The following is a 24883-nucleotide window of genomic DNA, read 5'->3' as shown; positions in this document are numbered from 1 at the left end:
TGGTAGGACCTCCTCGCCGGCTCAGTCAAGGTATGTAATAACCCACCACAACAAGAGGGAGCACTGCTGCTAACGTTGTCATCTCCTTCTTTTCCCATAATGCCGATGGCATTTAGCCCTGCCCCTTCCTGTCTAGCCACTATAAAATCCCAGGTATCCTGGAACGATGTATCACTACTGGCCAGAACAACCCGCCAGACGACGGTCCACTAGAGTCACCGCACCTTTTGTCTTTCTCTGAAACACCAGTAAATGTTATTTTTGTTTATCTTTGTTTGAATTTGCTGTTTCAGGACAATAAAAAGGACAACCTAGTTGGCTCTCCAAATTTTCCTTGCTGCATCCTGAACTGTCATTCCCACATCCGGCCACACCAGGAAAATGTTTTATTTTTTTTAAACACTCTGCAGAGGCATATACTTTTAAAAATGCAGTCTCTGAATTATTGTATGGACTGGTGAAAACACGGTTTTCAAAAACGCTGACTCTAATTGCACTTTGTGCTTATTGCGCGGCCCTGCTCCTTACAACATCTCATTACCTGGTTAGCCACCCTATAAGGGAAGAAAACTATATTCTAACATAGCGTGGATAGAACAGTTGTTTTCTATGATGCCGTATGCATCTTAATTGCGTTTTGCTCAGTTTGAATACAGCAAATACGTGTAAAAGGCAAATCATTTACCAGTCGCTACAGTTTTGCGATGAATCTCATGGCCAGCAGCATTACAATCTATTCACGATTTTTCCATCAATGCATACATGCCCTGTGAAAGCAAATGTCTACATCATTAGAGGTTTCAGTTGTTTTAGTGTGGACTGAGATACTTTCATAAACAATGTGAAAACGCTGGTGTGGACAATTATAATTTTTTAAAAAAAACACCATTTAAAATTAAAATGTAGTAATTTAGGCATAACCATATGTTACTCTTCTTCATCATAAATGAATGACACCAATTTTATCATGTGACCTACATATAAAATGAATTACGACATACATTCAATTCTCTCATCCATTATCAAACCGGTTTAATTGAGTTTAGCTTTAAATAAGTAAGTTACTCTCAGCCTCAAGAACTATAAAGGACATGGCAATGGATCATCTACTTCACAGACTCTGTTTTCCATCAATAAAGTGAGCAATGTGCTTATCTGTTCAAGTACTGTTCAAAATACTTACAAGTGGTAGTCATGTGGTGGAATCTGACAACTTTTAGGAATGGCTAAAAGTATAATTTGCATTTTTCAGATTCAGTTCTTGTTTAAGTCTCAAATACATTCTTGTGAATCAGGAAAAATGGGGAAATACAGATATGTTTGGAAATGTTTAAGTTTAGTAAAAGTAATATTTACTTACACGCAAAAACATAAAAAAAATGTCAACATCTGATTTTTCCTTACCTTTTAATTTTGTTGTGGCAGTGCCATTTGAAGATGCTTTCCATTTATTTCGATGTTTTCTGATTTCCTGAACTTTACAGGTATATTGTCCTTTGTCTTCTTTTGAAATGTTTAAAATGATTAAATTAAAAGCTTTTTCTGGTTTCTCTTCAAACAGCTGAAACCGCTTCTGAACAAAGCGTTTGGTGTAGTTGCCATACATTTGCCCACCTTTCATGTTCATCTTCACAATAAGGTGTTCTTCATTGGACATACAAGAAAATACCCAGCGCAACACCAAATGGCTGTTGGTTTTTTTTTGTTGAGACACTTGACAGGATAGAGTAGCATTTTCGCCTTCCATGAACATTGCTTCTGGTCCCGGGGAAACGGTCACATTTAAAGCTTGGCAGACTGGAAAAGAGCACAAAAATATAAAAGTGTGATTAGTGCTTCCTTGTAGGCTGTCCTAAATTCACATACTGTATGCATACTAAACTTATCATCTTGTCTTTTATTTCATATTGTTGTTTTACAAATATTTTAATTTTACAAATAATGTCTCTTTTGTAAGCCACTTTGGATCAAAGCGTCTGCCAACCAAATAAATGCAAATGTCTTAGCTTCCTCTACACTATCCAAAGCACTGGCTGGCTGCCTTTAAGCCAAATGGTGCCTGTAATGTCATATGTACAATGTCCTCAGCAATAGCAATCAAATATCCATCCTATCCAGGCAGAGCAGGTCTTCAAATTTTTATATTTTTGTACAATAAATATGGCCATAAAATGAATATTCATTAAAGGTGCTGGAAAATACAAATAATTAAAACTTACTAAGGTCAGGAAACCATAAGAAGTAAACCAAAACTGATCGTCATACCCCAAAATCCTAAGCAAAAATCTAATTCTGAATCAGTAAAGTTAAAGATCATTGTACTATCATGGTTTCTTTACCCTGCGGTGGGCTGGAACCCCGCCCAGGGATTGTTTCCTACCTTGTGCCCTGTGTTGGCTGGGATTGGCTCCAGGAGACCCCCGTGACCCTATAGTTAGGATATAACGGGTTGGATAATGGATGGATGGATGGTTTCTTTTACCCTCAGCTGTTGATAGTGTTCTTCATTCTTATCCAATGCCTAGATAATATCATAGTCTTAGCTGGGCCCAATCTCGTCTATTTTGTCATTTATTCATGCTTTTGTTTTTTGTTAATTTTATAATACTTATTCATGCTAGTATATTTGATAGTTTGTTTCATCTTTTTTTATTTTGTTAAATGACGTGTCGCTTATGTCAATTCTTTTTCTGTTTGTATTAGTTTGTATGTTGAGGCTAAGGAGATGAAAGTCCAGATATAGCATTGCCTCAGGTATTCCACCGGCAAACTGCTGCGGCTTTTGGAGTTTATCTCCCCTCAAAGTCCTTGATATTGATGTTTGCATTTGCAAGTAATAATATTTGAATTAGTTGCCTTTTTGACTCTTTTCTTTGTATCCCAGTTTAATGTTTTGGATCATGGACTAAATTGTTTTGGAAAATGTGTTTGGAATTATTTAGACTTTTTTTATTATTGACTTCTTTTGCAATTTTGGACACTTTTTGAATTTAGTTGAATACAATTTATTAAAAATATAGCTCAATGCTTTGTTGTTTGTGGAGCAGAGGGTTATGGTTCTCCATTCACTTTCTGCTGAAGTTTAGGACTCAGGGCTTTTTTCAGTAAATAGGGCCTAGGCCCTTTTGGGAGTAAACACATAAACATTTTAAGAAGTAAAAATAATGACATCATATGTTGCAATGACAGTCACATGCTTGGCAATAGCTATTGTTACTATCAACAACATGGTCATGTCCAGCAAAAAACAGGATAAAATGGTGGCATCCATAGTACTGAGGAAAAGTAATGTCAAAAAATACATCAACGCTTCCAGAAATTAAATACAAAAGAACAGAAATAAACATAAAAAGAACTTTAAAACAAAAATGTGCAAAGCATAAGTGAGTGGCCCTAGATCCTGATAGTTATCTTCACAATGTAGAAGACCATTCAAAATGTAGCAACCAGACTAGTATTTTCCTGCTGTCATTCTAGTTGTTTTTTTTTTATGAAAGTGAAAAATAAATAAATAAAAAGTGTTAGTAGACATTTAACCAGAAATGCCAATGCATCAAATTAAAGGAAAAAAAGTCAAAAAGCCAACAAGGCCAAAACAAGAAACACAGAAATAGCAGAAACCAAGGAGTGTTATGACAAAGGGAATAAAAGACGCCAAAAGGTCCCACTCTTACTTTCTGAGAGTTGCTGTCCATACTTTGTAAAAACAGACGCTCTGATCTCTGTTTATCTCTTGGTGATGGAATAACGACATATGTCTCTCTTTTAAACTTTGAACCTCATCTTTTTTTCAGTTAAGGATGCTCTTCCCCTAGTTTCCATCCCTTCTTCTCAGCCATAGATAGAAACTTCATTTTTCTGCCTCCTCCAGCAGTAACTTTCCTATCCTTCTCTGCATAGGCCTTTACCCCAGCTTTTTACAGAAGGTATATTATGAGATCAGAAAGTCTGATCCTCTCACTTCAACTTTGTACAGTAAATTAAGGATCTCTACTTACTTTCTGTGCACCCTACAACCAGGACAAGTACTTCAGCATCTTGCTGCCATTTTCAGACTACACCTTTTCTACTGAACAGACACTTATTTCAAATAGGAGTATATTCTTGGTCATCATGCACATTGTTATGTCAGAGCACCATGAGGCGCAGCTGCTCTTCTATGAGATCTGTAATTAGCTTGTTGAGATCTGATGTGAGTACTTAGCTTCCACAGAAAAACAAATTTCTGCTGTTCGGCCTGACTTTTTGGTACTTGCAGAGACTTCCAATGTGTTCCATGTGTTATCATTCTACCAAGACTTAACACTAATGTATGCTTTTACAATGAAAAATAATGGGTGACCTAAGCAGCAGCACCAGAGAGCTCACACTAACCTTTTCCATAGATCAAAGAAAACCTCCACATTCTAAATATGCTTCTTCTTCTTTCGGCTGTTCCCGTTAGGGGTCGCCACAGCAGATCATCTTCTTCCATATCTTTCTATCCTCTGCATCTTGTTCTGTTACACCCATCACCTGCATGTCCTCTCTCACCACATCCATAAACCTTCGCTTAGGCTTTCCTCTTTTCCTCTTCCCTGGCAGCTCTATCCTTAGCATCCTTCTCCCAATATACCCAGCATCTGTCCTCTGCACATGTCCAAACCAACACAATCTTGCATCTCTGACTTTGTCTCCCAACCGTCCACCTTGAGCTGATCCTCTAATGTACTCATTTCTAATCCTATCCATCCTTATCACACCCAGTGCAAATCTTAGAATCTTTAACTCTGCCATCTCCGGCTCTGTCTCCTGCTTTCTGGAGAGTGCCACCATCTCCAACCCATATAACATTGCAGGTCTCACTACCGTCCTGTAGACCTTCTCTTTAACTCTTGCTGATACCCATCTGTCACAAATTACTCCTGACATTCTTCTCCACCCATTCCACTCTGCCTGCAATCTCTTTATTCACTTCTCTTCCACAATCCCCATTACTCTGTACTGTTGATCCCAAGTATTTACACTCATCCCCCTTCGCCAGCTCTACTCCCTGCATCCTCACCATTCCACTGACCTCCCTTTCATTTACACACATGTATTCTGTCTTGTTCCTACTGACCTTCATTACTCTCCTCTCTAGAGCATATCTCCACCTCTCCAGGGTCTCCTCAACCTGCTCTCTACTATCGCTACAGATCATGTCATCAGCAAACATCATAGTCCACAGGGACACCTGTCTAATCTCCTCTGTCAACCTGTCCATCACCGTTGCAAATAAGAAAGGGCTCAGAGCCGATCCCTGATGTAATCCCACCTTCAACTTGAATGCATCCATCACTCCTACTGCAGACCTCACCACTGTCACACTTTCCTCGTACATATCCTGTACAACTCTTACGTACTTCTCTGCCACTCCCAACTTCCTCATACAATACCACAGCTCCTCTCGAGGCACCCTGTCATATGCTTTCTCCAGGTCCACAAAGATGCAATGCAACTCCCTCTGGCCTTCTCTAAACTTCTCCATCAGCATCCTCAGAGCAAACATTGCATCTGTGGTGCTTTATCTTGGCATGAAATCATACTGCTGCTCACTAATCATCACCTCACTTCTTAACCTAGCTTCCACTACTCTTTCCCATAACTTCATGCTGTGGCTCATCAATTTTATCCCCTGTAGTTACTGCAGTCCTGCACATCACCCTTATTCTTAAATATCGGCACCAGTACACTTCTTCTCCACTCCTCAGGCATCCTCTCACTTTCCAAGATTCCATTAAACAATCTGGTTAAAAACTCCACTGCCATCTCTCCTAAACACCTCCATGCTTCCACAGGTATGTCATCTGGACCAACGGCCTTTCCATTTTTCATCCTCTTCATAGCTGTCCTTACTTCCTCCTTGCTAATCCGTTGCACTTCCTGATTCACTATCTCCACATCATCCAACCTCTTCTCTCTCTTGTTCTCTTCATTCATCAGCCTCTCAAAGTACTCTTTCCATCAGCTCAACACACTCTCCTCGCTTGCGAGCACGTTTCCATATTTATCCTTTATCACCATAACCTGCTGCACATCTTTCCCAGCTCAGTCCCTCTGTCTAGCCAATCGGTACAGGTCCTTTTCTCCCTCTTTAGTGTCCAACCTCTCATACAGCTCATCATATACCTTTTCTTTAGCCTTTGCCACCTCTCTCTTCACCTTGTGCTTTATCTCCTTGTACTCTTGTCTACTTTCTGCATCTCTCTGACTAGCCCACTTCTTCTTTGCCATCCTCTTCCTCTGTATACTCTCCTGTATTTCCTCATTCCACCACCAGGTTTCCTTTTCTTCCTTCCTCTTTCCAGATGTCACACCAAGCACCTTTCTTGCTGTCACCCTTACTACATCTGCTGTAGTTTCCCAGCTGTCTTGTAACTCTTCACTGCCACCCAGTGCCTGTCTCACCTCCTCCTTAAACTCAACCTTGCAGTCTTCCTTTTCAACTTCCACCATTTGATCCTTGGCTCTGCCCTCATTCTCTTCCTCTTCTTGATCTCCAACATCATCCTACAGACCACCATCCTATGCTGCTTAACTATACTTTCCCTGCCACCACTTTGCAGTCTTCATTCTCCTTCAGATCAACTCTTCTGCATAGGATGTAATCTGCCTGTGTGCATTTTCCTCCACTCTTGTACATAACCCTATGTTCCTCCCTCTTCTTAAAACACATATTCACCACAGCCATGTCCATTCTTTTGACAAACTCCACTTTCCTCTGACCTTCTTCAATCCTCTCCTTGACACCTTACGTACCCATCACCTCCTTGTCTCCACTGTTCCCTTCACCAACATGCCCATTGAAATCCGCTCCAATCACCACTTTCTGTCCCTTGGGTACACTGTTCATCACTTCATCCAACTCACTCCAAAAATCTTCTTTCTCATCCATTGCACACCCAACTTGCGTGCATATGCACTAACAAAATTCATCATCACACCTCCAATTTCCAGCTTCATAATCATTACTCTGCCTGACACTCTTTTCACCTCCAAAACACTCTTGACATACCGTTCCATTAGGATAACTCATACCCCATTTTTCCTCCCATCCACACCATGATAGAACAATTTGAATCCACCTCCAATCCACCTGGCCTTACTCCCCTTCCATTTAGTCTCTTGCACGCACAATATATCAACCTTCCTTCTCTCCATCATATCTGCTAACTCTCTCCCCTTACCAGTCATACTGCCAACATACAAAGTTCCTACCCTCAGTTCCACTCTGTTTACTTTCCTCCTTTCCTTCTGCCTCCAGACACGTCACCCCCCTCTTCTTCTCCTTCTTCGGCCAACAGTAGCCAAATTTCCTCCAGCACCCTGTTGGCTAATAGTACTATTGGCGGTTGTTGTTAACCCGGAGCTCAACCGATCCGGTATGGAAATTTGTATTATTGTCCACATATTGATTTGGCAAAATTTGACACCGGATGCCCATCCTGACGTAACCCTCCCCATTTATCCGGGCTTGGAACCAGCACGAAGAAGCACACTGGTTTGTGCATCCCCTGTGGCTGGGTTCCACATACTAAATATGCAAGAAAAGGAAATGTAGGGAAAAAAGTGAGCATAATAGATAGAAAATTAAGCAAAATAATTAAAGAAGACAACAGCAAACATTGAGAAAAACAGTAAAATGTCACATTTCAAGCAATGACCATCACAATGTCAGCTATTAGCACTTGCGGGTCATATGCATGTGCATACTCTCCAACGACATAAAGTGACCGACCAAACAGACCAAAAAAAAAAATGAAAAAATAAATGAAAGGGAAACATCAGCAGCTGTTACATCTCACATCCACTTTCATGGTTCCTTTTGTTTTTTTGTATAAATTCCTTAATGTTTCCCTTTTCTTGCTCATTTTGCCTCATTTCGTTGTCTGAAGAGCCCAGTCTTGTCTTATCCTGATACTAAACTTTACTTACTTCCTCTTACTGATCTTCAGCTACCACTAGACATTTTTACATGTAAAATGATGGCAAGTAAGAGTGTTATGCTCTTCCTATGATGTTTTCTCTGAGCTGTTAACGATGGTCTGAGGTCTGAAAGTACTCCCAAAATTCTGCACACAAATGGACTAAGGCTGTGGCAACTAATGGCCTTTATTGTTATGCCATTTGAGTTGTGCATTTCTGCTGCTATACATAATCTATTCATGAAGCTTCAGTTATTTTCAGGCCATACTGAATTTGCAAATTTTCCTGCAGTGACTAACTGGCGACATCCCAATAGCCTCAGTGAGGAGTCAGGAGATATACAGAAGAAAATATCCAAGTTGTTGAATATCCATTGGAGTCCAATTAAATCAGTTATTAGGAATGGCACAGTTGTAAGTCTTCCAAGGTGAGGTAGTCCACAAAAAACTGAGTGATTGTGCAAGAAGAAGACTAGAAAGAGATGCCACTATGAAACCTTTGAGATTTTTGAACGACTTAGAAGCTAGTGAAATAGACTGAGGAGATTGCTCACCAGTTACACCTTTATCAGGGAGGACAAAGATAAAAAAGGTCCATGACATCTCTCCTAAAATTTGCCAGAAGGCAAGGGGCATTCTTGTCTAGTGCTGCATTCTAGTTTGAAATAGTCTGAGAAAGTGTTGTTAAGACAAACTGAAGCTTCTCGACTGGTATGCAGTAGTTTTATCCATATGTTAGGGCCAAACCCAGATTCATGCAAAGTGGTAATAGGTAATCCCATTCAACCATATCAAATGCTTTTTCTGCATCCAAAGATAATAAGATTTCTGAAGTGTTACACTTTATGGGTTTATATATTACATTAAATAGGCATTGAAGATTGGAAGACAAATGTCTACCTTTAATAAATCCAGTTTGCTCTTGTGATATTACTGAAGGGAGCACTTTCTCAATCCTTCTAGCTAGGACTTTGGAGAATATCTTAACATCATTAATCAGAATTGAGATTGGTCTATATGATGCACATTGTAATACATCCTTATTTTTCTTAGGAAAATTGGTAATTAATGCTTGGTGAAAAGTTTGAGGTAGAATCTTATTGTCTCTGGCTTCTATAAAAGTTGCTAATAAAAGAGGAACTAACTTCCATCCATCCATCCATTATCCAACCCGCTATATCCTAACTACAGGGTCACGGGGATCTGCTGGAGCCAATTCCAGCCAAAACAGGGTGCAAGGCAGGAACAAATCCCTGGGCTGGGCGCCTGCCCACCACAGAGAAACTAACTTGATTGAAATTTTTTTATAAAATTCAGCAGGGTAGCCATCAGGACCTGGTGCTTTCCCACTCTGAACTGAGTTTATAGTGTTTAATAATTCTGATAGTGTCAGAGGTTTATCCAATTCCTCTGCACTGAAAGTATATAGCTGTAGTATCAGTCGTGTGCTACAAAATTCAATAGATTATGTCTTATATTCTTTAAACTGAGCCAAATATAAGTATTTATAAAATCTCTAAATGTGTGTATTATATTTTTATGGCCAATGATTCTATTTCCGTCTGTGCTGGTGATTACTGATATTGCATTGCGAACTCCCTCCTTGTGGATTTGTTCAGATAAGATCTTATTAGCCTTCTGTCTGTATTCATAGTAATGATGTTGCAATTTAAAAATGAGTTGTTCTGTTTTTTTTGTTGTCAAGAGGTTGAGTTCTGATTGCAAAACCTGTCTTTTTCTAAAAAGTGCCTCATTTGGAGATCTGGCATGTTTTTGGTCTATTCGGACCTTTTTGGTTTCCGATTTATTTGTCTAGGAGAGACATGAGATAATCTGTCCTTTTTAAAATGCCTTCAGAGTTTCTCAGAGTAATACTGCAGAAACCACTGAGGATGCCTTTGTCTCTAGATATAAATATATATGCTTGGATATAAATTTTGTACAGTTCTCATCAGCTAATAACAGGGGGTTAAGATGACAGCTGCAAGATAAGTAAGTGGGGCATAGTGATGTGAACTCCATGATCAGAGGGACATGGTTGGAGATAACAATAGTGTTGTATTTGCAAGATTTGATCGCAGGCAAGAAATTGTTGCCCCTTATCATCACTGCTATTTGCAATCGCCATTGAGCCAATGGGCTGTTCTCTTTTGAAATGCATCAGAGATAAAGGGATTTTCATAGAAGGACTTGAACAGAAAATTTCACTATATGCAGATGATATGGTACTGTATATATCAGACCCACAAATTTCAGTGCCTAGAACCCTAACTGAACTAGCAGAATTTCAAAAGGTATCTGGACTCAAAATTAATTTAAACAAAAGTGTGTTTTTTCCAGGGAATTCTCTAGCAAACAGCATTAGATTGGACACCTTCCCTTTTATCATTGCACATCAGTTTAAATACCTAGGGGTAAACATTACAAATAAATATAAAGCTCTTTGTCAATAAAACGGTTTGCTGTTTGCATGGACAAAATAAAACAAGACATGCATTGATGGTCTACCTTCCATCTTACTTTGGCAGGGAGGATTAACACTATCAAGATGAAGTTCCTCCCTAAGCTTCTATTTCTATTTCAAAACATCCCCATATACATTAACAAATATTATTTTAAGAAATTAGATCCAATCATAACCTAATTTATTTGGAATTCAAAATATCCACGCATCCAAAGGGCAACCCAACAATGACATAAATCAGAAGGTGGCATGGCTCTACCTAATTTTCAATTTTATTACTGGGCAGCAAGCATACAAGGTATAAAAGCGTGGACACTGACACAAATAGACGAACACACACCAGCTTGGTCTGCAATAGAAATTAAATCCTGCAATACATCTTTATATTCCTTCCTTTTTACCCCAGTAAATACAAGGTAGCGTCAATATACTAACAACCCAATTGTCCTTCATTCACTCAGAATATGGAACCAATGTAGGAAGCACTTCAAGTCAGAGAATATTTTATCTGAGGCACCTGTACGTGATAACCACCTTTTCCACCCTCTCAAACGTACACAGTTTTTAATGTTTGTAAAATGTATGGGATTAACTCATTTAAATATTTGTATATAAATGATATGTTTGCATCCTATGAACAATTACACTCTAAATTTAGTTTCCCATCAGCACAATTTTTCCACTATCTCCAAATTACAAAACTTTGCTAAAGAAAATCTGCTCAATTTTCCTCACCTCCCACCTACTTCTATTCCAGAAGAGATATTGATCAGCCTTGAAGACTCAGACAGCATTTCTATAATATATAAAATCATTTTAAAGTCCCTTCCTTTTAAAGATCCCAAAGTACAGCAGGAAAAGGAATAGAAGGCAGCCATGCACAGATTTCACTCAAGCTCCATATGCACAAAGCATTCAATTATTCAACTTTAATTTTTTTTATCAGGCACATCTCATATCTCATTTAAATTTGTCCAGAATGTTTCCAGGGTAAGATCCAACCTGCGAGCATTGTAATCAAGCTCTAGCTTCATTAGGCCACATGTTTTAGGCGTGTACCAAATTAACATCATTTTGGACAAAACATTTTAAATGTCTTTTAGACAGCCTTGGTGTCACAATCACCCCTAATCCATTAACAGCTCTGTTTGGTGTACTCCCAGATGAAATTAAAGTAGAGAGGGACAAACAAACTGCAATTGCCTTTACTACACTACTAGCACATAGACTTATTTTGCTCAACTGGAAGAATCCTAACCCACCTCTGTTAAGTCAGTGGGTAACTCATGTTATAAACTATTTGAAAATGGAAAAAATCTAACTCTCGCTTAGAGGATCTGTTCAAAACTTTTTAAAAACCTGGCAGGATCTAATCAATAATATTTTAGAATAAGCATTTATGTTGGGGAGAAAGACTCCTTCCCCACTATACTACTCTCAAAAGTTTTACTCTGGCTGTTGACCTTTCTCTCTTTCTCGTGGGTGGGGGTTAAATTGAATTTAGCTTAAGTTTGAGTTGATTGTATAGAATGTTACATGCTTTAAATAAATTCAATAAAAGTTAAAAGTAAATAAATAAAATAAAATTTGCCAGAAGGTAAATGGGCGACTCTGAAGTCAACTGGAAGAAAGTTCTATGATCTGATGAGATCAAAATTAAGCTTTTATGTCATTAGACTAAATGGAAGTAATCCAAACAGTACACATTAACAACAACACACCATCCTGAGTTGGTGCAGCAGGGCCTGGAAGATTTGTGAGGGTAAAAAGGGAAATAAATGCAGCAAATGTCAGAGAAATCTTGGAGTTAAATATGTGGAAGGAACATGTGCTTTGAGAGACTTGTTTTCCTGTAAGACAACCACTCCAAGAACAAACCCAAAGCTACACTGGAATGTCTTAAAAACAATAATGTTAATGTCCTGGGGTGGCTGAGTCAGAGTCCAAATTTCAATTCAACTGAGAATTTGTAGCTAGACCTGTAAAAGACTGTTCACTCCTGATCCCCCAAAAACCCCTGACAGAGTTTGAGCAGCTTTGCAAAGAAGAATGAATTAAAAAAAAATGTGCAAAGCTGATAGACAGACTGTGCACACAGACACAAGGCTGTCATGGCTGCCGAAGGTGCATCTGGACTTAACTGATTTATCAGCATATAAGGAGCTATGAAATATGCTCTTTCTAATGGAATTTGTGAGAAGAATGTTAGGCTGAAGGGTTATATAAAGAGCTGTCCTCTTAGAAATTCATTATACTGTTGATCTTTTTTCAAGAATTGTGAAAGATATAAAAGAAAGAAAGCCTGCCAACACAGCCCAGTTGCTACATGTTTTCTGAAGTATTGCCATACAAGTACATAGTTTTTTCAAGGGTAGTCTTGCAGAAAGACTCCTCGACATTCTAAAATTGTTAAACTACTGTAGTATTTCACATCAAAGCCCTCCACATCCAACCAATCCTGGCTCCTCTCTTGTATGTGTCCACAAGTTTCTATGTACTTATCTGACAATGACAACCCAATGCAAAGCATCTTTGAAACTCATTTTTACCATTGTGACTTTTCTCTAGGATTGCATCAGGATTGGATGGACAGTTGCTCCTATATCCCAACATAGACTGTGCCTATTCCAGAACATAAACCACTGTAGAAGTGTCAAATTAAGTGTTCACTCAAGGCATAGATCAGTTCAGTTCTGCTCAGAACGCAGGAAGATGTTTTCAAACTGAAGACAAGTGAAGTGTGTCATGTCAAATCTTGCAAAATCTGTGTGTCTGCAACCTGATGAAAATATTTCCATTTACTCTCTTGCCCTCTTTGTCATATACGGCTAATTTGCTTTCACCACAACAGATAAACGCCATGTATCTACTCAGTGAATCACCGCAGTAATATGCAAATAAATCAAATAAACCAGTATTTAATAGTTTTTCCATTTTAATAAATAGCAATAGGCTTTCCATGACTAATAATTTTGTTAATACAACCGGTGCTTGGTGAGAATCTAAAGAAGATGCCACTCAGAAGAAATGTACATTAAAGTCAAAACTAACGATTAGGTGCAGATTACATGAATTTATCTAGCTATTCTTCCTCCTATTTTCTTAACTGAACTTCACTAAGAGATATAAAGCTTATCAACATGAAGCATGAGGAGTGAAGCAGCGCTGGATGAGATGCCTGTGTATTGCAGAGGAAACTTCTTCACCCACTCATATCCTTCCAAACCAGACAACACAAATTACACTTAATGTCAATAAGAAAAACTCCCATGAGAACATAAAAACTGTGCAAAATTCTCACCAACATTGGCTGCACTGAGACCAAAACTATAAAGTTAACCACTGCACTGTCCTTAGCGTTATGTCATGACATTTTTATATAGAAAGATCTCAGTTTTAGATAGTATTCCATAAGTCAGGGATTTAAGAGGCTGCATCTCCTCCTCCTGTAACCAGGCTATTTCATTATTATTTAATATTCATGCTAGCTCCAGAGCCAAAAGTTTGAATTATGGATCGTGGAGTATGTGGAGTTTGCATGTTCTCACTATGCTGTGTGGGTTTTTCTCTGGGTTCTTTGTCATTTCATCCATGTCTCAAATTGTGAGTGCTTCCTGTGATGATCTACATACTATCTACTCCTCAGAGCTACCAGAATAGCAAAAAAAAAAAAAATCCTCACAACCCTAAACTGGGAAAATGGGTTAGAAAACTGAAGGATCAATGGATGTTTATGACAGCTGTGATGTCCAAACACAGGAGAAGAAGTTAGTAAATAGGAAGACACGCACTCCAGGAAATACTGAGGAGACAGCTGTATCCCCCTCTGTGTCTCCCTATAGCCGGAAGGGAGCAGATTTTATTATACGCAAATGTGTGCTGGTTGCAACGTGGATGCTGGGAGTAGTGGGCTCGCTTGATGGATCACAAGTTTGGATACCTGGACAAAACAATAAAACCCTTGAAGTTCAGAAGCACAGCAGGACTTTGTCACAGCAATCAGAAGTCATGAAAGTTACATGGATTTGTTCATGCAAAACGACAGAGTCTTGTTCATTAACTGCAGGGTTTTAAGACATTTAAAGTTTAGATTATTGCTTTGATATAACTGAACAACTCAGCTCTGATAATAAAATAATTTAATTAGCTACTAAATAATCGTAAGTAAGTTTTGCTTACCAATTCCATTTTCATATAAACAACTCATTTGTAGATCCTTTAAGAATAAACAAAGATCTCATATAATTGTACACTCTGGCTATAACAATTTTTAAATACAAATAGTTATTCACACATGAACGAACCCCATGATCTCATTGATTCAAGATCAGTTCCTCTGCAGCCCATTTACACTTTTCTTAAATCATATGAAATAAATAAAAGCAGGACATTTCTACTCTTCCACATGGCATTTCACAGCCAGTCAGCTAGACAGATACTTGTGCCATCCTGACCATCTCAACGCCTTGACAGACAGCGCTCATCTCTATAATGAAAATTACATTTTGTATAATAGCTGCTTTTCAAAACCACCACTAGTTCAGCATGCCATACATAATATTATATCAGTAGGAATTTTCCACTGACTTTGAGCTCCTTCAGTGGAAAAACAAAGGAAGGCAACAGTTGTTCCATTAAAGACTGATGTTATTTGATTTACAGTAAATATTTTAAAGAAAAAACTTAAGGATAATTGAATGTTATTTATAAACATATTTAATTACTAGTTTAATTATTCATCTTGAAATTTAGATTTTTAATACTTTCCTTCTTGTATTATTATTATTATTGTTATTATTATTATTATTAGTAGTAGTAGTAGTTGTAGTAGTAGTAGTAGCAGTAGTAATAGTAGTATACCAATAATATGAAAGTTGTTCTCTCCTTTCTAATACAATGTCATGACAATTAGGAACCACTCAGAATGTTCCTCTGGCTCAAATGTTGAAGCTCGTACCTTGTGATGAACGGGCACCCTGACCAGAAACTGTTCCTGCCTTGAACTTGATGCTTGCTGGGTTAGGCTCCAGCTTCCTAATGACCCTGCCCAGGATAAGCAGGTTTAAAGAATGGATGGATGGTAGAGTTACTTGCTTTCAAGGTACTAAGGTTAAAGCCCAGCTTCAGTTTTGAATCCCACTAGAGAGAGTTAATTATAATGTTAATGATAGCTGGCACATTAGTGACTGATATTATATTATAGAAGTGTTAATATTATTAAAGATGTGCTGGCACAGCTGCACAATATTCTTTACATGTCTCTGTGGGTTTTCTCCAAGTCCAGCTTTCCTTCCACATCCCAAAGATGTGAGTGTTAAATCAATTGATTACTTTCAAATTCCAAGTGAGGCAGTGAATGTGCCTCTGTGGACCTCTTGACAGTTTGGCACACTATCCAGATTAGGTTTCTGTTTTGCATCCAATGATGGACTCAGGCTCTTTAAGAACCAAAAATTGGGTTAAATCTCAGATGGATGGATATTGATAATTCATTTAGAGGGTACCTGGGAATGCTACTACTTTTACCCATCCTGCTATAAGTATTATTTGCATTAACAAAGTAATAATAATAAGAAAAAGAAGAAGAAGAAGCAGTTTAAAAAATGTATAATAATAATACTGTAAAATTAATAATGAAATAATTAGAATATTATACGGATCGTATATAGTACACAAAAATAATTGACACAAAACTCTTTTTTAACATCCAATTACTCATGTGTTTTATATACAATTATCTTAAAAAATATGCTCTATTAATTGATTTCAGTTTAATATTGTATGGTAATATTTTCTTTATAAAGCACATTACAATGGTATACATATATACAGTCTATATACATACACACACACAGACACACACACAAACACATATATATATATACTCAAATAAAATGGCTAAAGCACATTTATATAATATGAACACAACAAGTGGGCATCAGACGAAGAATGTTAATGTGGAACTTCATAGCTTCAACTTTTCCCATTCAAGTGCCAAACCACCCGATCTGGAAGATGACGGTAAAAGCGGCACCGCGCTATGGACTAAGAAAGAAAGAAAGAAAGAAAGAAAGAAAGACGTTTAAAAGGAAAATCAACCGAGCAGAATTGTTTCTTTCTTCCAAATGCCTCCAGTTTCGTAATCATTTAATATAGCGCCACGCCGTGCAGGATTATTATCTCTGGTCTTACGCACAGGTATCCGCTCACTGAGACTTGAAAACGTGATGTCTTGTGCTATATAAACTCTCCTTTTCTAACCTTTCAGCCTCTGTAGCCATACTGTAAAACTTTTCTTTTAACATAACCGTACAAAAAACGACTTATATCCGACATCTGGCACGAAGAGTAGATGTGAGACGAAGTCTTACCTTCCGTTAATGTTTTAGACAAGAACACCATCACCAGTAAAGAGATTTCCATGTTTTGGGCATTCAGTATCCATAAACTCAATCAAAGCGCTTTAGCTAAAGGATCCTTTTTTTTTTGTAATTTGAAACAGTGCTTTTCTGTTCCCAGTTAAAAACACCCTCCCTCTTCAATCACTTTTCTCTCCTGCAAATGTAGGAAATGTCATTTCCTGTAATACTCTTGGAACCTCCACAAATTTCCAGCTGGACCTACATGAAACACCGCAAGTTCAGCTTTGTTTTCCTTATTAAAGCAGATAATGAGGGACGATAACTCCAGTCTGCTGTTGCGCGCCTCAACAATGCGTCTTTGTATGCTGATGCACAGAATTCCTGAGGGAACTTCGGGGTGCTTCCAGTTTTCCTCGATTTCTTGAAAAACTCTTTCCAAACAACAATCACATGCAGTTCCTTATCTGCATTATTGCAAAAGGAGAAGCCGCGTGACTAATTGTATCGAAGCGGACATTGTGCAGCCTCCTTTACCAGTTGTCTTATAATTTCCAAGCCGCTGATTTTGCTATAGTTCATCTTGGCACTTGGCCTCTTTTGAGGCTAGAAACTTGAGAGTCTATGTTTGCGCATAATGTGCTGAGCTAGTGGTTCTTCCCTAAAAAGTTTTTTGGGGGAGGGGGGAGTTTGGGGTGGGGATGTGGGCAGGAATTGCTAAGTCAAGCTCTGATAAATGGATGTTGAACAAATCACTCTCACTTCCAGCGCAGAGACACGGGCTATACTGAAACAATCATTTGCTAAACCATTTGTTTCCATATTTTAAAGACATGACTAAGATTAAGTACAGAATGAGGCTGCATTGTCCATTACCATTAAAGAACAATCTTACCGATCTTCCAGTTAATTTTATCTGGCAAATTAGTCCAAAATTTAACTGAAGTACACAAGAAAAAGAAAACAAACTTTGCAGTTTTTTAAGATATCAGTATAAAAATTGACAACTGTTGCAAAACTAGACAGCATGAGTGAGCAACAGTTAACCCTTCTGCCCCATCATCTTGAGTCTGCCTGTTTTTCTTCTGTCTGCAAGAGTTGTCCTCTGGACACTCTGGTTTTTCTCTCAAATTTCAATTCCTCACAAGTTAAGCTAAATGGACATTAATAAGTTTGCCCATGTGAATGTGGGGACATGCAAGAGTGGGGAATGCAATAAACTTGTGGCTCGTCCAGCATTGGTTCCTGCTTTGTCATCAGTGCTGTTGGGAATGGCTGCTACTTCTGGTAACCACGAGTTTGATTATGCAGTTTGAGAATGTTATGATATATAACCATAATGCAAAGTCAAAGAGAACTTTATTGTTGTCTCAACCTAGATAGATGAAATTGTGAAGCTCAGGGTCCACAGTGTAACAACATGAAGTGCAATGTTGATGTGTAGTTAGCAATATGAACATTGATGCAATGTATGGTATGTATCTAGATACATAAATATAGTCAATAGGTATGTACTATAATAAATAAATAATAAATAATAGATATCGATAATGTAGAAATTATCAGTGTATGATAATAGTTGTTTAAGACATGTGTAAACTTATGTATTATTGACTTAAAGTCTTGAAACATTAAACAACAGTTTACAAAACTGAATTTAAAAAGAAGTTAAATCACTACAGGAAACAGAATAAAGTCAAACTAATTGAATTAAAAAGATAGAGAAAAATGTCACACAAAAATATAACTTTATACAATTTTGATTCTTGTAATAGTTTGAAAAATTGCAGGTTAAGCCCTTTCATATTCAAAATTCATATTTATTTGCTGATGTACTATTCATGATAAATTTCCTTGTGGAATTATGTGCACCAGTTTTATCTGAAACAAACAACATGGCTTCAGTTTCCTAGCCTCTCCTTCTCTGCGTAAAGATTCTCCTCATGGTCATGTAGACATTCTCCTAGCACTCCGATTTCTTCCCACATCCCACAGTTGACTGGTGACTTTCCACTATGAGTGTCCCCTAAGTGTCTCATTCCAGTCTGGTTCCTCCCCCTAGTTCAGTGCTGCTGGGACTGGCTCCAAATATGTATGACTTGGCATATTATAAAAATGAATGGCTAAACATCTTAATATTGGTTAACTCATAACAAAGTTGGGAGGTTAAAACAGCACCTTTCATCAATACAATGTCAGTCTAAACCCAAACACTTTAATGCTGAGATTCAATTTATAACCGGTGTTCAATGTGTACGAATTTAGAATTTATATAGTGCCTTCTCTACACTCAAACTGTTTCACAGAAATTTAAAATGAACAAAAGGGAATGTACATCATTGGATATACAGTAAAATAGTCCATAAGTGTCTGTGTCTCTGTGCGTCCATCCAGTTGCATGTCTCTGTCATTCCAAAGGTTGGTGCATCACAAACATTTTTAATAATAAAATGCATTGCATTTGTCTTTCCAATAGATGCCACATCACAAATATTAACACTGCTTTTAAAATAAAATATGAAATGTATGTGTCATTCCAACAGATGGGGAACATCACAAACATTTGTAGTAATAAAATGCATTGCATTTGTCATTCCAACAGATGGTGCATTACAAGCATTAACACTGCTTTTAACAGAGACCTATGCATTTGTCATTCCAATAGATGATGCAACATAAATATTAACATGGCTTTTGCGAATCTCAGAGACATATGCATTGCATGATGTATCTGTAGCAGCCCTTGGTTTTCAAAGAATCGATACGCAAAGAGTCTCAGACTGGTGCGTTTATCTTTATTTATGTCTCAAACTGTGGCTCTTTACTGTAGTCGTTATATCGTCACGAGCACCGTGAAAACTATAAACAAATATAAACATACATTTTTTTAACATTCTACAAAGTAACAGAACGAATGAACAAATGAAAGAACATACAATTAATTGCGTACCTTGCTCCGCTTACCAAGTGGTGCAACGAATCTAAAAGGTCACCGTTTCAGAGATAGCATTAGTCCTCACTGTTTCTTCACACTTCTGGTATTTTACGTTGTTACGTTTCCTACGTACGGAATGATTTCACGGTCATTTACAGTATCTACATTGATTACTTAGATTTCAACAAGTCTTAGACAGACAGCACAGCTAGTCTACCTTAGTAAAAGGTTAAGTGACTGTGTGTCTGTCTGGTTACTATGTCTCTGTTATTCGAGCGGATAGTACATAACAAACATTTGTAGTAATAAAATACATTGCACTAGACATTCAAACAGATGACACGTTATAAATATTATCATTGCTTTTAACAGAGATTTATATGACATTTTATATGAAATTCCAACAGATGGCACATCACAAACATTTTAATACTACAAATGTTTGTGATACATCATCTGCTGGGATGACAATTGCAGTACATTTTATTACTACATATACATTCCAAAAGATGGTGCACTGCGAACATTAAGGCTATGCTGTGTCACACACATGTGTGCCTGGGAGAGAGCTTATGGGCTCAAATACTTGTATGGCTGGTTTTGATACTATTCACTAACTCTTTCTCCTCTTTCCCTGCTGAACAAATAAAATAACCCTCCCATACATTCTCTTGCGGTCCTCAGATGTCCCCTTCCAGTTCTCAATATCCCCCCACAACCTGAGCACACTTCCAATTCCCAGAATGCCAGCTCCCCATTACATCATTTCCTGTCTGCCAGCTATATATATGTCAGCCGTTTTAATACCAATCAGTTCTGTTTTGAGCTCAAGTCTGTAAAGACCAACATCCTTCACAATTTATTTGAAGTGTACAGGGTGAATTTCTAAAAGTTTTTCTTTTGTCTTTGTGCCTCCTTTACAGCTGATTACTTAGATTTTAACCTGTCTTAGATGGGTAGCACAGCTAGTCACTACATAAATGCTAAATAAAGACAAGTACAGGAAACACAAAGATTTCAATTAAAATAGGAGAGTAAACCACAGTACATAATACAAAAAATACAAAATACTGCAATAAACCCCTGAACAAAAACATAATTTGTGATATAAATGCTAATCATCCTGGACATCTGGACAGAGCGGGAAAAGTGAAAGAAGGGTCAGGATGTCAAGGTACATTAGAAATTCATTTATTTCTTTTCTGCCTTTATTTATATAGTACCTTTTTATAATGAACCAGTAACGGCGCACTGCACCAATACACTTGACTTGAGCATTCATAGTTTTCATCCTCTTTCTCTGTACATTTGCATTTGTTTGCTTAGAGGTTGATGCGCTTGCTGCTTCCTAAGCAGCTCTTCTTTTCTGAGCCATTGCTGCCCACTTCTTCTCTTCTTTTGTTCGGCATCTTAAGTCAGGGTTTGTGTTGCAATTTCTTAGTTTGTTTTCCTTAATTTTTCACTTAAGCTGGCACTTAAGTCTTCAGTCTGCCTCAAGAATGATTTAAGATATGAAGAGGCAGGGGAAGTGACAGCAAAGGTGATAGGTATGAGAATGGTGCCAGTACGCTGTACGCTTGCCACTGCCAAGAGTTGATTCTACAATAAAATAAAATAAAAAGAGGAATAACTATAGGGGTGAATCATTACCCTGAAAGCGCATAGTAGATGTCATGTAGTATTTGTGTACCAAATTTCAGGTCAATAGGTCAAACAATTTGTGAGCTGCAGGTGATTTAAAATCCTAGACAGACAAATGCACAGCCATGGTAGCATATTATACATAAAGATATCAGCACAGTGTGATGTTAAGAATAAAAATGTATATTTTTATAATTGGAAACACTTGTGCTCACACCCATACATTTTAAAACAGACAGCTTAAATTGTCCAATTGACTTAACATCCAATTGAGTGAGAGGGAAAGCCGAATTCACTGGAGAACATTTTTAGAGGACACTGGAGCACATGCAGATCCCACACAGGGAGTTGTTAGGTCAGAGTCTAACTCAGCCTTCTATAGATGTGAGACTGTAGTTGTAGCCACTCTGCAGCTCGTTATTACTTTTATGATTTGAAAGGCCTGACAATCACAGCCATTTAAGGCAGAGATGGATGGTACAGGATAGTAGGAAAGATGGAAAGTAGGGTGGGCTATGTCCAATGTCTTCCAGATGGCAGTAAAGTGGATTCCTACTGCATAATGAGAAAGATCTGCTACCTGGGGCTTGCTTACCTCTTGTAACAAGGGAAAACAAAAGGTTTGGGGATCCTCCCTGTATTTTGTGAAGGAAAAATCTCAAAAAAAACGATATCACCAGAGCAATCTCAAAGAGTCCCGAACAGAGCTAAAAGGAAAGGTGAGGTGGTTGGCTTTTATAAACGATTGGCTGGAACAGGTGGGTCTGTGAGGGAACTGGCGGAAGTGAGGTCAGTAGTAGGGTGTGGTCTGGACGGGGATGGGTAAGTTGCTCTTGGATTATGTGGGTTTCCCTTCTGATGATCTGTAGAAGAGGGAGACAAGACATTAGTGCACTTTATCAACCCTCAACTCGGCATTTTACCCTCAGTTACGCCCTTTGACTACCTCCACTGCGCACGTGTGTGACACCTTATGAAGTCTGGCTGGAGCACAAGACAGCAGATGTACTTGGGATACAACAGAGAGAGCTGTGAGTGGATGGCGCAATGGCTTTCATAACACAACCATTGAACTTAAGAGTCAGGAGTGTTATACTTCTCACTGGGAAAGGCAAACAGATTGAACGCAAGTAAACAAAAGTGGAACCCTTAAGCAAGCCAAGAGCTTTAACTAAGAATCAAGCTGATCTTTCATCTGATCAAAAATCATAAACCAAGCATCAAAGTTAGAAACAAAAGCCAAACTTCAGGTACTGGGAAATCTAAATAGTACTACTATACACACACACACACACACACACAAAGGTTTGTAACTTAGTTATCTGCAAAACAATGCTGCTCTTAATAGCGCTGCTCTGATGTCATTAATTGTGCAACCTCTGGAACTGTGCTTCATAGCAGTGAAACAAAATGGTGCCATCTATATAGAAATAATACGGTAATGACAACAATACAAAATTATTCTTAATAAACAAACACAAAGTCAGGATTACAAAAAATGGCAGAATAAGAATCGGTGCCACAAAAGAAAAAAATAACATATTGACTCTGCCTCATAGTACAGAGACCGGGGTTTGCGTCCCAAGTGTTCTCCGAGTGGAGTTTACATGTTCTCCCCATGAGTTTTTTTCCAAAGTCATGTCAGTTAGGTGCTAAATTGGCCCTAGTATACGGCTGAGTGTGAGTGTGTTCACAGATGATGGACTGGTATCCTGTCCAAGTGTTGTTTCCACTTTGCACCTGATGTTTGGTGGGACAGGCTCCGACTGCTCTGCACCCCTGCAGTGGATAAGGCGGTTGGGGAGATGGATGGATTGGACTTCAACATTGAGAAGGGAGCTGAAGACAACAGCATTAAAAAAGCAAAATTACCCAAATCATGAGAGGATGATGAGTTAGGATAAGGGTTCTTATTGCAGTACTTCGTGGCAATTGTCAAACATCTTACTGACTGGTAACCTGAGTGGGGAAGTCCTGAGAAGCAGCAGAGTTGCTCATTCATTTTCTACCTTTTATTGTGCAATTTGTATCCTACCTTTGTTCATTTTGACTTATAAAAATATAAAATAAACACATCCATTTTGAATACTTTGGTTTCTTTGGCATCATTTCAGACTCCAGGACACAGTACACAGTATATTTACAGATGACATTTCTACTGGTTTCTGTCCAGTGTTTATGTAAGAAAGTCATCCTGGGTTTATCTTTATTGGTTTTTTTCCTTGATATATTTAGTTTTTGTAAAGTTTTGAGATGTTTCTGCACTTCGTGAATCTGTTTGCTTCAACGATGCATAAGAACGCACAATCAAAAGCTATTTTCCATAGCTCCATTCTATAACACACATAAGACTGTTAGACAAAGCAGCACAAAACAGCAGCAGAGAGGAAGGAAATCTGAATGCAATTAAATCAAACAAAAGTCAAGGAGTCCTCATATGATCTGGAATGATGTGGCTGTACATATTTGACTGACCGTAAGCACAAATACCCAGCACTGTGTGAAAAATGAACACAGGGAGTCTATAATGCAAACGGAGCATCATAAGCAGTCTTAGGCTTAAAGAATGAATTAGGGATATACAGTCTACTTACTATGAAAGTTAGGAGCTATAAAGATAACAGGAATTTGGGCAGCTCTGAATACCTTAACACTTTCAACTACAGTGTCTATTATTATTTTCAGATAAATGCTTGTATTGAAGGCAGCAATACAGCACCTTCTTGCAGAGAGTCAGCTTGATAGAGAATTCAAGCTTCCTGACTATCTGTTTCATTCAGCTCTTAGCTGTTAAATTGTTCAACACTTGAAAAGCCACCATTTACATTATAGGATGAAGGTAACATTTTGTAGGATTGTGCTGGTGGAATCAAAACAGCATCTGGCTGCATATGGAGAGCTACCTAAACAAAAGGTAAAATCAGGGTAGCCAAACTCTTTACTTAATTCCAAAACATAAATACTTGAATAACAACCTTGCCGTGAGCTCTTGCCACACTTTCTACCAGCTCTGGATTCGCCAAGGGAATACCTACAATCATCTCTCTTTTTCTATAAACTTTTTTCTCCGGACGAAGGCCATCACTGGTAATGTTTTACAGCTTGGCAATTAGAATAAAGGGAGCTGAGATCAAAGTGATAACAGCAGTGATGCCATCTGGCAGTCATCAACACAAACATTCTTTTTTAATGATAAAAAAAATACAAAGACATAGTGCTCAGTCACAAAAGTGTGCAGTTAATTTTGTAAGTATTACCTCTATGGTACTACCTTTCCTTATGGATTATATTTCCCAATAAACTCTAAGTAGCCAGTTTATAAGCTACCCAGGAAAATGCTACGCAGACTTAAGAAAATGTTGAAAATGCAGCACAGGATGCTGGCCCCCATCACGTCCACTGTGGCCTTACCTAGTGATGAGCCTTAACTTCAAATAGCTCCCTTACTCTTGATCTATAAGTTCTTGACTGAGTTGAGATGTTGTAACTGGGCAGGCTACCATCCTAAACTGAATTCACAGTTATGTTCTTAGACCGA

General features: G+C 38.1%; 1 protein-coding gene across 1 annotated transcript in view; it reads right to left on the bottom strand.

Annotated features, from left to right (window-relative positions):
• vstm4a (V-set and transmembrane domain containing 4a) overlaps nt 1-17411 on the bottom strand; it is a 94908-nt gene extending 77497 nt beyond the window's left edge. The window contains exons 1-2 of the mRNA XM_039773947.1: nt 16782-17411; nt 1405-1797 (exon numbers count right to left, since the gene is read on the bottom strand). Coding sequence (XP_039629881.1) covers nt 1405-1797; nt 16782-16833 — 445 coding nt within the window. The 5' untranslated portion in view covers nt 16834-17411. The remainder of the gene's footprint in view (nt 1-1404; nt 1798-16781) is intronic.
• Between the last annotated feature and the right edge of the window lie 7472 nt (nt 17412-24883).

Source organism: Polypterus senegalus, chromosome 1 (assembly GCF_016835505.1).
Source record: "Polypterus senegalus isolate Bchr_013 chromosome 1, ASM1683550v1, whole genome shotgun sequence".
NCBI lineage: Eukaryota > Metazoa > Chordata > Cladistia > Polypteriformes > Polypteridae > Polypterus > Polypterus senegalus.
This window is presented reverse-complemented; position numbering and strand designations above follow the sequence as displayed.